Source organism: Acipenser ruthenus, chromosome 2 (assembly GCF_902713425.1).
Source record: "Acipenser ruthenus chromosome 2, fAciRut3.2 maternal haplotype, whole genome shotgun sequence".
Taxonomy (NCBI): domain Eukaryota; kingdom Metazoa; phylum Chordata; class Actinopteri; order Acipenseriformes; family Acipenseridae; genus Acipenser; species Acipenser ruthenus.
Genome location: NC_081190.1, coordinates 99,843,724 through 99,858,092, shown reverse-complemented (window position 1 = coordinate 99,858,092; position 14,369 = coordinate 99,843,724). Strand labels below are relative to the sequence as shown.

The 14,369-nt window shown below is 37.8% G+C and overlaps 1 protein-coding gene across 4 annotated transcripts in view; it reads right to left on the bottom strand.

Moving 5' to 3' along the window:
- Positions 1-14,369, bottom strand: part of LOC117408606 (protein Jade-1-like) — a 41,180-nt gene that overhangs the window by 7,592 nt on the left and 19,219 nt on the right. For all 4 annotated transcript variants that reach the window (XM_059004760.1, XM_059004764.1, XM_059004765.1 and 1 more), the window contains exons 7-9: positions 11,763-11,930; positions 10,414-10,530; positions 8,719-9,204 (exon numbers count right to left, since the gene is read on the bottom strand). In XM_059004760.1, the coding sequence (XP_058860743.1) occupies positions 8,719-9,204; positions 10,414-10,530; positions 11,763-11,930 (771 nt within the window). The remainder of the gene's footprint in view (positions 1-8,718; positions 9,205-10,413; positions 10,531-11,762; positions 11,931-14,369) is intronic.

The window sequence follows — 14,369 nt, the reverse complement described above, 5'->3', positions numbered from 1 at the left end:
TGCCAACGGTTTTCCGCAGTTAAACAAAATGAGCTACACCCCTTCAGCTCTCTATCTCTGGTATTCACAAAACAGTACTCTACGGTATATATTTAAAGAGTAAGTAGCGGGGTTCTGAATAATATTGCATTACATGTCCCCACGTGGTGCTACAACTGTTTAAATAATTTTTCTTTTCATTGTGAACATCCTGACAATTTTTTATAACTTTAAGCTACGTTTCAAAGTTATTTTCTAAATGTCTGTTCTAGTGCACTAATAGTGTAAGGATTATTGCCCACATTGTCAAACAGGTAACAGCAATAATGATCCATGATGTGGCACGGAAGTGAAAAGCCACAGCACTTGTTATATGTCTTTTCTAATCGCTCTTCTAACAGTGATTAGAGAATGGTTTCCCAATCCTGGTCCTGGGGGACCCCTGTGTCTGCTGGTTTTCATTCCATCTGAGTTCTCAATTACTTAATCAATCCCTTAATTGAACTAATAATGTGCTTAATTAGACCTTTAATTGTTCAGTTGCTGATTTCAAGTTACTTATAAAATTGTACAGTTAACTTGAAATCTCAAACTGTTTAAAAGATGAAAACGATTAAAAAGGTATAATTATAAGCTAATTAATAGTTCAATTAAGGGTTCAATTAAGTAATTGAGAACTCAGTTGGAATGAAAACCAGCAGACACAGGGGTCCCCCAGGACAAGGATTGGGGAACCCTGATTCAGAGGATAGATCTCAAACCCCAGTGCACCAGAGCGGTCATTTTGAAAACAGCTTTGAAACAGACTTTAAAGTTGTAAGTGTCAAATTTGTCAGGATGTTAACAAAGAAAAGAAAAATTACAGGTACGTTATTTAAACAGTTGCAGCAACACGTGGGGACGGGCAACGCTTTATTTTTTGGAACCTCATAAAAGTGGGAATTTTACTGTATACCGGAACTTTCAATTGTACAGTGGTATAATACATTGATGCCTGTACAAAATCGATTTTATTAACTCCCATTTCTTCCACTTATTTTACATAACATGGGGGGGGGGGGGGGTAGAATTTGTCCCCTGTTTTACCTGCCTCCTCTCTTCCAAAGTACCTTGATTCCCTGAACAGCTAATCATCCCTTTTTTAATATGAAAATGAATTCCAGGACTGATACCTGAATGTTATCGATTTACTACCAATTGTTCTTCATTTCAACCCCCAAAAACAGACTTCTGGGACGGTGACTGACAATGCAATGCGACCACCAGCCTTTCCATTTCAGAAACCCATTTTTAGGGGGTAAATTGAAGAACAAATCTCTCACCTTATCATTCTGCATTAAGTAAACAGATGACATTCTGGATAACACCCAACCTGTAGGACCTCTAGTTTATTAAAATTGTGTTTTTAAATCCTCTTTGAATTTGTAGCCTGTCATTCTGTATATTGTTTGTATCCTCCCTGATATTTTGTTCAAACAATCAACTACACCCCTATTGTTCAAAAGTCAATTTTAACAGGTATCTTGCATAGTTTTGCAAGTTTTCTTGATTCTTGTAACATTCCTAACCCCTTTTTTAACCTACTTAAACCTGTTCCTGTATTCTTTCCAGTTGTTATGCAGTTTGTATTCCTCTAATATTTCCTGCAATCTATATGAAAAACTTATTTTATTTGAGATATATATGACTCTTGCAATAAAACTACAGTAATTCAGTTTGATTTAAATTATTCTCTTCCTTAGGTTTCTCCTGCCCAGTCTATCTCTTTCAATGCCCTTTAAGGCTACTGTAGCCTAATCATCTTGGGTAGATGTTAAGCCAGGTTGAAATATGTATCAGAATGCTGATGAAGCAACAGTCAGGTACAATGTTAGGACAATGTACAGTACTGCATTTTGACACTGACTATAACTAATCGTATTTGCTGGCTGGTGTATAAAAACTAACTGATATCTCACTTGCACTTTCACCTCAAAAACAGATTCAGGCAAAGTAATCATTATGTTTCAGTTTTCATTAGATGGAATAAAAAAAAATAAAGGCACTGCCTTTTTTTGTGCATGGAAAGGCACTGGAACACCACGCTCATTAAACTGAAAGTAGAAAAGTACATTAAGATTTATTTTTTCCCCTGTTTTCTGGAAAGGATCCAGTTGCAGTAGGACAGGAGCCAGAGATCTGTGAGTGCCTTGTGTGTTCTAGCTGGGAAAGTTAAGAAATGCAAGTCTGAGGAGGTTAATAGATTCTGCATGTGCCACCTCAGGTTTGGGCTGATGAATGAATCCATCTGTTAATTATTATCAGCACTTCTGTCAGTGAGAGTAAGACTTAAGATATGGACCATATTCATAAAGCTTTAACTCTGGTTGGTTGGTATGCATGAAACCTCTCTAGACAGTTGTTAATAGTGCTTCACGATCTGGTTATTTGATTAGTTTGGATCAAGCTCTCCACAGGTGTTTGGTGTTGACTGGGATCATTAACCATTCCACAAAGAAACAGCTGATTGGATTTGTGTGGATTTCTGTTCACATGGGTGAAAGTGGCAAATGATCATTTTAAATGAAACTCATGGGGCAAAACCAATCTTTTGGCTGTGAGCCCGTCTAGGTCCTCTGAAGCTCTGGGGTTGTACTCTCAGATGCATTCTGAGACATTTAGACCACTTTCAGAAGCAAATTTAAACTTGACTTTGTAGAAAAAGAAATTCAGAAATTATTTCTTACAGCTTGTCATTTTACAAGATGGATCAACCTGATAAAACCCACATGAGGCTAGTTAAAGATGAAAATGTCAGGGCATGAAGTTAAGGTCATGAAGGGCAAGGCAGCGTTGCCTTCTTTGGGAGTGAAGATTCAGAGGCATAAGGCAGTTCTAGGGGGCAGAAAGGCAAAATATAAAGCCAATTCAAGGGCATCATGGCAATTTCAAACTCATTCATAAAAAAACAAAAAATAACAGCCTATTATGTTGATGAAATGTTAATTCAAACAAACAAAAATCGATGTTTTCTGTGTGATTTACACACTAATTGTTACAAAAATAAAATATAGGTCACTTTTCCATTGTAAAAACAAAATGGTATAAAAATATCCAATTTAAAAACAAACTTTCATGAAAAAAATTGGCAAAAAATGAATATTCAATGAAGTCTGTCACCCTGTTAACAAGAGCTAAAAATAGTGCTTGTCTGTGTCCTGTAATTAAAGCTTTTTTTAAATCCCTCTATGCCATGTGTTTCATAATTTAGGGTAAGCAAGTTCAACTGGATTTCATATAACAAGTTGTCCTCTGGTGAAGCAGACGTTTAAATCAATGCATTTTTAAATGCTAAAAATATTTTCATGGAGAATTGGATATTATTAATACACAGCACTGGTTCTAATTCATGGAAATCGTGAAATCCATGCTCACCATATGTCAGTGATGGGAAAGTTAAAGATTGATTTTCAAGCAAACTGGCTGAAGATTTACCCATGGCTGGAGTGTAATAACGTTAGTGGTCAAATGAGTTGTTCGGTCTGCAGCGTGTCTGTGCAACTGTAGTTCACTAACCACTGTAACCTGTACAAACAACGCGGCTTTGAAAAGAAAAAAATAACTAATAACTAAAAATAACTAAAATAACTCGAAATAGGAACTTCGTCAGGCAATGGAGAACGCTCATCACAATGATGAACAGCCGGATGTACATAATGTTAGATGTTTACATTTGAGAGACTTTATATAGTTTCACAGTTCTTGAAATTTACAGTTGCAAAGGATTTAAGGTTTTATTATGGTGCATTACTGGACAGGAAAAAAAGCTATGCTGTTTTTAAGCATACACATTCTAACCCCTTCGTGAAAGCACACGTTTTACTAGTTAGTGTGAAGGTATTACATAAAAATAAATGAAAACAGAAATTGATCCACTTCTCTATAGTGTTTCGTTCACTATTGTGTTACCTCTCCTACTCATTTCACAATGTAGGGAGCTGCTACTGGAACCATGTCATACATAGCTACTTGCTGGGTTTTTTTGTATTTATTTTTTTGGGTGTAAGGATTTGAGCATAACTAACAATTATCTACCTACTTGTGTGTTCATTTTTAGCATTGATGTTTTGGGGGGAATAATAACAAATTACAAAACACCAACGGTCATTGAAATGTCTATGTAAATTAGCAATGTATATACACTGAAGACATGGAAGGAGTCAGAATGTGTATTGCACCGTTGCATTTCAAAGTATTTCAATTTTTTTTTTTTTTTTTAATAAATTGTCGTTGCCAATTATTTTTATTATTTTCTCCCAATTTAGAATGGCCAATTATTTTATTATGCTCAGCTCACCGCTACCACCCCTGCGCTGACTCGGGAGGGCGAAGACGAACACACACTGTCCTCCGAAGCATGGGCAGTCAGCCGACCGCTTTTTTTCACACTGCGGACTCACCATGCAGCCACCCAAGAGCTACAGCGTCGGAGGACAACGCAGCTCTCGGACAGCTTACAGGCAAGCTCGCAGGCGCCAGACTACAGGGGTCGCTGGTGCGCGGCGAGCCGAGGACACCCTGGCTGACGCTCTGTCAATTGTGCGCCGCCCCCTGGGGGCTCCTGTCCACGGTCGGCTGTGGAATAGCCTGGACTCGAACCGGCGACATCCAGACTATAGAGCGCATCCTGCACTCCATGCGGAGCGCCTTTACCGAGCGCCACTCGGGAACCCCGAGTATTTCAATTTTAAGCATAGAATCAAATCTCCTTATACCATATATGATCACAGAATATGTGATTGTGTGTAATGTGGTACACGTTATAAGCTATAAATTAAAAAAGGAAATTTAAATATAAGTCTACATTATTTGAAGGATATTCACGTGCATGTGAAATAGTGGACAGCAAAGCATCGAAAACCAATTAAATTGCAGCTGCTAAAGAAATGGCCTGAAAACTCTCTGGTGTTTGACATTTTTTTGTGAAATGCCTAAATGATCCAAACACAGTGGAATGCAAACTGTACAAGTGGCTCTTAACATATGACGGCACAACCAATTTCCGCAGTACTTGACATTAATATTAGCGGCGAGACGATTCATCGTGTATCGATTCATCGCAATACTTTACAACGCGATACATCTTCGTCTATAGTGATACAAGCTTGAAATGAGTAGCCACATTTATTAAACTAAAAGGTCTTGGTTGTTTGAATGTAAACTCCACTTGATCCTAGACATATCGCATTGTGCAATGAGCCGGCCAGACCCATCCGGAATTTAAGCGGGATTAGAGGAAAGAATGTTTTTTTTCTGTATTTCATTGCTAGCAAGCAGGGAATACTGACACTGGCTTCAGAACAGGCTGCTGAAATGCTGCCTGGCCAATGGGAGTTGAGACAGCTGTGATTCTGGCCAATGGGAGTGTAGAGGAGGCGGATACAGCGAATGAATGAGGAAGCGAGCAGTGTCTGTAAAAACTCGGTGCTATGGCTAATTTGACTAAAGTTACTAGTTTTTGTATTCAAAAGCTATATATTTATTTGTCTCCTTTTGTGAGAGAGCATTTTATTTCATAGAAATAGCTGTATGTGTTTTCTTTTTCGTTTTACCAATTTTAATGTATTGATCTCCTTTTAATGTTTCCTTATCATAATCCGGTATAAATGATATTAATGGTATAAATGAATATATATATATATACACACACATGAGGAAAGTCTGTCATTTGTGAGGGATGATAGATTATAAGAATTTTGAAGTGTATCTGACTCGACTTTTTTTTGCGGTGTTTCCTGTAAAGCTATTTATTATAGATGACAAAATTATATTGCATTTTTACATTTCTTACGAGTTTTATTTCACCTTTCAGTGCGCCCTAATAATGTTTTTATTTGGTTGAATGATCCTTAAACTTTGATTTGGTTGAATATGTTACTTTCTTTAAAGAAATGTGTTAATCCTGATGAAAATTACTTATTTAATACTAATTTTATTATTAATTTAAATCTAATAATTTAAATTATTTCTAACCACATTTAAAAACAGCACAGTATAGAAGAGTATACAAAATTAAATTATATACTCAACCTTAACTTGAAAAATACAAATACTTAGTGATAAAATGTAATAATAATACTAATAATAATACTAATAATAATAATAATAATAATAATTAAAAGTCTTATAATAACTGATTGAGTTAAAGTTACGTATGATGCAATCAAAAACAATTAACATCACAACTTAATGCTGAAAGACTTGATATTTAGATTTTTCTAAAGAAAGACATGAACAAAGTTTATACTTTAATAGTTATCAAACACATTGCTTAGTATTTTTCCTCTCACAGAAATGTGGTAAGGAGATTTGGTTAATTAAGTTAAATCTGATATCCCAGAAACTCTAGCTGACATACTGCTTTGTCTTTAAACTCAAACAAGTGCTACACTACTTAGTGGTAAATACATATAATTGATTTTCAACTGAATCTGCGTACAGATCCGAAATATTTTCAAGTCCGTCAAGCAGAGTTTTTCATAAGTATCGTGATACGAGTCGTGTCGTGGCTTGTGTATCGTGATACGAGTCGTGTCGTGGCTTGTGTATCGTGATACGAGTCGTGTCGTGGCTTGTGTATTGTGATCCGTATCGTATCGTGACCTTGGTGTATCGTCTCACCCCTAATTAATATTATTATTATTATTGTCGGGATGAATTGTTGTGCACCCCTTTCTTATCTGAACATTAGGTCAATCCTAGAACACTTCGCTGCCACTTTAAAAATGTTTTTAAATGTTTTTGAGTTAGCATGGAGCTCACAGACAGAAAAATCAGTGACACTGCCAGTGAACACATGTGAATGAAAATTCCTGGAGGCGCAGTCATATTTAGCTCAGTCTAACAGCGTCCCTCCCTCTGTTTGCCCTTCATGAACCAATGTTACAGTACGTCTTTCTCATGACTTAGTGCTGGGAGGTGCACAATGGCAACAACAATACATTATGATAATGAGTCATTTTCTCGCAGGACGAGATTAGACACAATTCAATTGAATTGTGACAGAACAGGCAGGCTGATGCTGAGCAAGCTTGTGAATGGGTTGGAGATCAGATGTGCTGGTGTTGATGGGCGGGCAACTTTTGCCGTAGGTTTTTTTTTAATTTGAGAGGCACTGCAAGCGGCTTGGGCACTGCGGCAATTGCTGCCGGTGCCGTCGGTTATTTCTTGCCCTGAAATGTTACTCCAACCTTTTACATGTATGCCCATTTCACATAATATTAATTTTATAAAACCTCAGCTGAAACAATTATACAATCTCTGCTTAACTCAATCAGATGTCATAAATACAGGGTTCATAGTGTTTACTGATACAAATTTCAAAGACTTTAAGGACCATTTTGACAATTTTCAAAGACCTAATTTAAGGTGTTTGACAATTTTCTATGTTGACAACTAATACAAATTATATATATATATATATATATATATATATATATATATATATATATATATACACATATATATATATATATATATATATATATATATATATATATATATATATACAAAAAAGAAACAACGTTCTAGCTTACTTCACTAAAGTAAAAATAGGCTTCGTTATTTTGAAATACCACCGCGTCAGATTATTACCAGTGCTTAATAACAGTAACAACGTTTTATTTAGGAGCTGGTGCTGAATTTAAACCGTTCATGGCCCCACAGCAACACAAACCTTTTAACTTCCTTATTTAAATGGATTAATTTAATTAACAGAGAATAAAAACAAACTAAATCAACAACAATCTAGCTTATATTTATTTAATCATTTTTTTTAGTCTCCACAAACTGCCCAGCATCTTCTGTTGCAGTTACACTGCTGCCAACGTTAGCTGATGTAAATCATCACAAATCCAAGTAGCTGTTTCTCCACCCATTTCACTTGGAATGGTAAATTAGCCCAATCAGCACCAATGACCCTCACCTGACTGTCAGCACCTGATTTCTGTGGAACAGTTTAATGAAAAGCATTTGATTCCGGATGAATTTAAAAACCGTCATGACTTTAAGCGTTGTGAATAATCAAGAACGTTTTCTTTTCCTACAGAACTTTGTATGATTTTAAAAAAAATAACAAAAATACAAATCGCCAAACAGCAGCTGCAATGTACACTTCTCTACTGCCTGTAAGCCTGCCCTTGTGGCTATTACCAATGTGTTTTAAATCCAAACTGTTACTGGGCGAATGGGAACAGGTTCAGCTTTTTGAAAAGTCCTTAGGCACATGGTTACTTTTAATATAGAAATGCTAGTTGCCATTAGGTTAAACAAAAAAAATCTGATTAAAAGACAATTAAATAATGTGTAATGTAAACAACTCCAAGTAGCTACCAAGTCCAGGTTTACTGAACAATTCTCCTATTTTGCACACTAGTTAAGAATCACAATTCTGCAGACAATACAGATTACCTAATTTATGTAGGCCCATTAGACCTCTCCTTCTAACTTCCAGACATTCTAAGCAATGGAGAATATTCTACACGCCCCACCACACTCTCTCACAAACTACTTCTCAGACATCAATTAAAATCTATACAAGCAAACTAGCTCATTTTTTGGATGTTTTTTTTTTGAAGGCTATAACTGTCCTCTGCCTGTAAGCTACATCCAAAAATGAGAGTTATGATCCTGCCTAAAATCCCAGCTGCTGCAGCTGTCTGGTGGGTTTCTTTCCTGTTCTTGCTCCACAGCATTACGTACCCGTTCCAGGTCCTGCCGGAGGTGTGTGAAGAGCTGCAGCCTCCTGAACAGCACGTCCTGCTCCTGTTTGGCCAGGTTGTCTGCCTCATCCCTCTTGGGAGTGATGAGCGGCTTGTTGAAGCTGGCCTTCCTCTTGAGTTTCCAGTACTGGTACATGAAGTCCACCTGCTCCTCTGGCAGCCGGAGGGACTGCGCCACCTCGCCTGCGTTCGTGAACTTGAAGAACTCCTCCTCCAGCTGCTGCAGTTTCTGCTTTCGCTGGCTCAAGCTCTGCTGGTTGCGGTTCAGCACCACTGCCTTCTCCTCATCCTCGGCTTCCTCTTCCTCCTCCTCCGAGCCCCCCTTCTTCTCCGGCTTGTCGCTGTGCTTCAGGCAGAAGGACTTGAACTTCACCTCGTCGTTCTCTGCCAGGAGGGTCTTCATCTCCAAGCAGCACTGGAACGCACACGTCACGTGGAAGGCAGTTCGGCAGTTCTTCGCAGAGCACTGCAAAAAGGCACATACAAATAACAAAAGAAAAATTGGATTCATGAAAAGGAAGAAAAAAATAAAACAGTTTTGGCTGAGGAGAGCCGCTTGAGGTCGAAAGATGATCATTTTCTTTTATTAACCTCCATGAATAAAGAACAAAATAAAGAGATGAAGAAATTTCCGAGTTTTTGTTAGTGCAGACATCTGAAACACTAACCGGCAAGCATTCTGTTGAAATTATACGATATATAAAAAAAATTCTGAACCCCAGTGTGTTTAAAATGTATGTTGACACCCACTTTTTCACTTGGTTTGGTCATAATAGAGGAAGTCCATTGTACAATATATCTCTACACACTAAATATATAACGTGGAAGCACTGCATCTCATAACTGGCTCATGTTTAATTTTTCTACACATTGCTAACATTGTTTTCTTAAAACTGTTCTGGGTGTTAAATTCTACTGTAAATGTGCAAACAGAAACACATATAAGGGTAGAACAAAAACATTAGAAACACCGCCCATCTGCGCACACACGCATACACACGTTTACTTAAATAGCCTGGTTAATTTTAAACAAGTTGCAGTTCAAACAGCTGTTATTGTAGATTTTTTTTTAATATTTTGCATCTGTGTTAAAAATTAACTGGGTAATCCTTTACTGCTGTACTGCATGTGAATAAACACATGTTGTTATCAGCTCACTACAGAACCCAGGAAACAATCTTGCATGAATATGAGCACCTGTTGCTATGACAGCTGGTCCATCTAAGTTCATTCTGCAGCACTGTGTGCTGAAATAACATTACAGAATGTTCCCATTAGGTTTTCACAGTGTCCTAGAAATACTTATACCAAGTAAGACTATCTAATAAAGAGAACCATCCAGTTATTCAGGTCCAATGCAAATGTAAAGCATGTCAGTTTTACAATGTTCATATAAGTATTTATTTTAATTCCCTAATTAAACAAGAGACTACATGTTTGTTACAGCAGTCAGAGTTCCAGCTGAACTTCCCTATTTCAATCAAAGTGACTAAGCAGGAAATTAAGTTAAGGGTTTTTTTTAGCTTTAGGTTTTTCTTGTGGTTTCTTCTGAGTCTTGACTTGCAATTTGAATTAAGCTAGCTGAAAGGAAATGCATGACACTGTGTTTCTTCCCATTTACTTGTGTGACTAATCAAGTTTTAAGAGGTTCAATGTACTAAAGGAGTTTCCTTACCTGTATGCAGGCTCCTGACTTCTCCTTGCACAGGCGACACACCAATGCCCATCTACTGTTAGGGATGTGTGACACCTTTGTGATGGGCTCCATCTTCTCAGGGCTTCCGATGCTCACCTGCATTGAAAAACAACACGCAATATTGACACTGCTTTTAAGTAGTGGTCAACAATGATTCAAAAACAGTTTGTTCCCCCCTCATCTAAATGTTAATTGAATTGCCCCCCAGAAACAGACGTGAAGCTGTATGAACTGTATTTCATTTGTTTTTGTATGTTTTTTTTTTTTTTTTTTCCAATAGAATAATTTACTGTGTTCATTATTTTCACTATGGCTGCTTTTAAAACAGGTTGTAAGTGGGTAAAGGATGATTGCAGACTCTGTAACGTAACTTAACTTAGCGATCTCAGTGTTATGGCAGAAAGCTCATTTAAAGTACTACAGCTGACACATCAATGCACTGTGTTTGCTTTAATTCCACCAGTGCTGTGCTTTCTTAACAGTATGACATCCACCCATTTAAAGGTACAGAGGTAGGCTGTGAGCTGTACATATGAGCTGTTCTTATGAGGCTGCTACTAAATGTACACCCTGACATTAACAGTAAAGAACCTTAACGAACAGCTGGTATACATTAAACCTTTTTTTTCTATTGTTTCACTAAGAGTTATTTTTGTGCGCCTCGGGGCAGGATGAGTCAAATACTATGTGGTTGGTTATTTGCAAGCTTGCTATAATGGTGGTTTCTTATTATGGAACAAAGCTAAATCCTGTACTGTGGATGAATGACTTTTAAAACAAAAGTATAGTTTGAACCATGGAACCAGCAGCTACTGATATCAATTAAAATTATCACCACCAGCTACCACACAGTTTTAAAATGGGTTGTACATTAGATTCCATATTATATGGGATCTGCATGGTAGCTGTAAAATGAAGGGGTCTTTCTTTGTTATTTAAAAACCAGCAAATCTAAATGCAGCCACCACTTTAACTACATTACATGGGATTACTTACAGTACAGTACTAAAATCTGGTTTAACAGACTCCAATTAGCTAACCTTGGACTACTGTAGCTTACCTAAGAGTTCACAGACCCTGATAAGCACTACTCTTGAATTATTTTAACTAAAGTAAGATAAGGTAGTCCAAGATTAGTGCCACTCAGGGTCTGTCAAACCAGCTGCTGGTAGTCCAATATTAAGTATGAATCTGGATCTGTGAAACCATCTGGAAATACAAATGAAAACACAGTAGAAAGAAGTGCACAGCTGAGCTAGGTTACAGATTTAAAGGTGACACTATTTAGACCCTCCGTTGTTTGTACATCATTACAATAGCCCCCCTACCTCTGGTATCCACAATGCACAGCTGACATGAACCCACTTTGTTCCACTGGGTGTCGGTTTCATCGCCCCACCCTTTTTAGGGCAGAGTAAACATTTGGGCTGGACGCCCAGGGCACAGGTGCGACACAACCAGCTGCCTTCAGGCACTTTGAGGATACCGTAGCAGGCCTGCAATGACAAATACAGAAAAACACATGGAATGCACTGCGAATGTACAGTACTGTGCAAAAGTTTTAGGCAGGTGTGAAAAAATGCTGTAAAGTAAGAATGCTTTCAAAAATAGACATGTTAATAGATTATATTTATCAATTAACAAAATGCAAAGTGAGTGAACAGAAGAAAAATCTACATCATTCAAAACAGCATCAATTCTTCTAGGTACACTTGCACACAGTTTTTGAAGGAACTCGGCAGGTAGGTTGGCCCAAACATCTTGGAGAACTAACCACAGTTCTTCTGTGGATTTAGGCAGCCTCAATTGCTTCTCTCTCTTCATGTAATCCCAGACAGACTCGATGATGTTGAGATCAGGGCTCTGTGGGGGCCATACCATCACTTCCAGGACTCCTTGTTCTTCTTTACGCTGAAGATAGTTCTTAATGACTTTCGCTGTATGTTTGGTGTCGTTGTCATGCTGCAGAATAAATTTGGGGCCAATCAGATGCCTCCCTGATGGTATTGCATGATGGATAAGTATCTGCCTGTACTTCTCAGCATTGAGGAGACCATTAATTCTGACAAAATCCCCAACTCCATTTGCAGAAATGCAGCCCCAAACTTGCAAGGAACCTCCACCATGCTTCACTGTTGCCTGCAGACACTCATTCGTGTACCGCTCTCCAGCCCTTCGGCGAACAAACTGCCTTCTGCTACAGCCAAATATTGCTACAGCCAATTCAGATTTTGACTCATCAGACCAGAGCACCTGCTGCCATTTTTCTGCACCCCAGTTCCTGTGTTTTCGTGCATAGTTGAGTCGCTTGGCCTTGTTTCCACGTCGGAGGTATGGCTTTTTGGCCGCAAGTCTTCCATGAAGGCCACTTCTGACCAGACTTCTCCGGACAGTAGATGGGTGTACCAGGGTCCCACTGTTTTCTGCCAATTCTGAGCTGATGGCACTGCTGGACATCTTCCGATTGCGAAGGGAAGTAAGCATGATGTGTCTTTCATCTGCTGCAGTAAGTTTCCTTGGCCGACCACTGCGTCTACGGTCCTCAACGTTGCCCGTTTCTTTGTGCTTCTTCAAAAGAGCTTGGACAGCACATCTGGAAACCCCTGTCTGCCTTTAAATTTCTGCCTGGGAGAGACCTTGCTGATGCAGTAGAACTACCTTGTGTCTTGTTGCTGTGCTCAGTCTTGCCATGGTGTAAGACTTTTGACAGTAAACTGTCTTCAGCAACCTCACCTTGTTAGCTGAGTTTGGCTGTTCCTCACCTAGTTTTATTCCTCCTACACAGCTGTTTCTGTTTCAGTTAATGATTGTGTTTCAACCTACATATTGAATTGATGATCATTAGCACCTGTTTGGTATAATTGTTTAATCATACATCTGACTATATGCCTACAAAATCCCTGACTTTGTGCAAGTGTACCTAGAAGAATTGATGCTGTTTTGAAGGCAAAGGGTGGTCACACCAAATATGGATTTGATTTAGATTTTTCTTCTGTTCACTCACTTTGCATTTAGTTAATTGATAAATATAATCTATTAACATGTCTATTTTTGAAAGCATTCTTACTTTACAGCATTTTTTCACACCTGCCTAAAACTTTTGCACAGTACTGTACATTAGGAAGACAATAAATAAAGTTGACATCAATGATTGGCATAATTATATCTGAGGTACGATAACTCCCGAGGCACTGCCAGATGCAATGCTTTCCATCAGAAATGCAAACTTTACATTTCACAAATTAAAAAGAACATTGTGTGGTGTCAGTGGTGGCAGTTAAAATGTATTTAGAAGTTTTGCACTATTTAAAAAATCTGCCTCCAGCCATTCTGGGATGCATATGCATTCTGAATTGTGTGTGTACTATGAAGATGGCTTCTATTTGGTTTTGCCTGCAATAACTGTGATCTGAGTAGGAGCTGTACTTTTTGCAGGGTTGAGTGGTCACTGCTAACACAGTCTGACACCTATAATCTACTGTAACACATAGGTACAAACTGTTTGTAAAGTACTGTTAATAAGTAAATACAAATGCACTGACATGTGTAAACAGACTTTAAACTTTCCAAATACAAATAATCCAAAGTGACACTACTAAATAACACTGCGCTCAAAATCAAATACAGAAAAAAAAAAATCTCTGAAATATTTCTTCTAACATGCAAATATATCATTTTTGCAATTCTTTTTTTTAATTCAGTTTTAGTTTAGCAGGGCTAATCGATACCTGCTGGCACTTTTTGGAATACAGAGAAAAATAATCAATTAATAATTATTTACGTTACTCACAAAAAACCATGCATAATTTACCATTTACTCTTAATGATAGATTACTACTATTAATTATTTTTGCTTTAAGGATTAAGCATTGTCGTTGCTGTGGGGAGCTCTGAATTCCAAGCTTGGCAAAGCAGCTATTGTGATGTCATCGCTA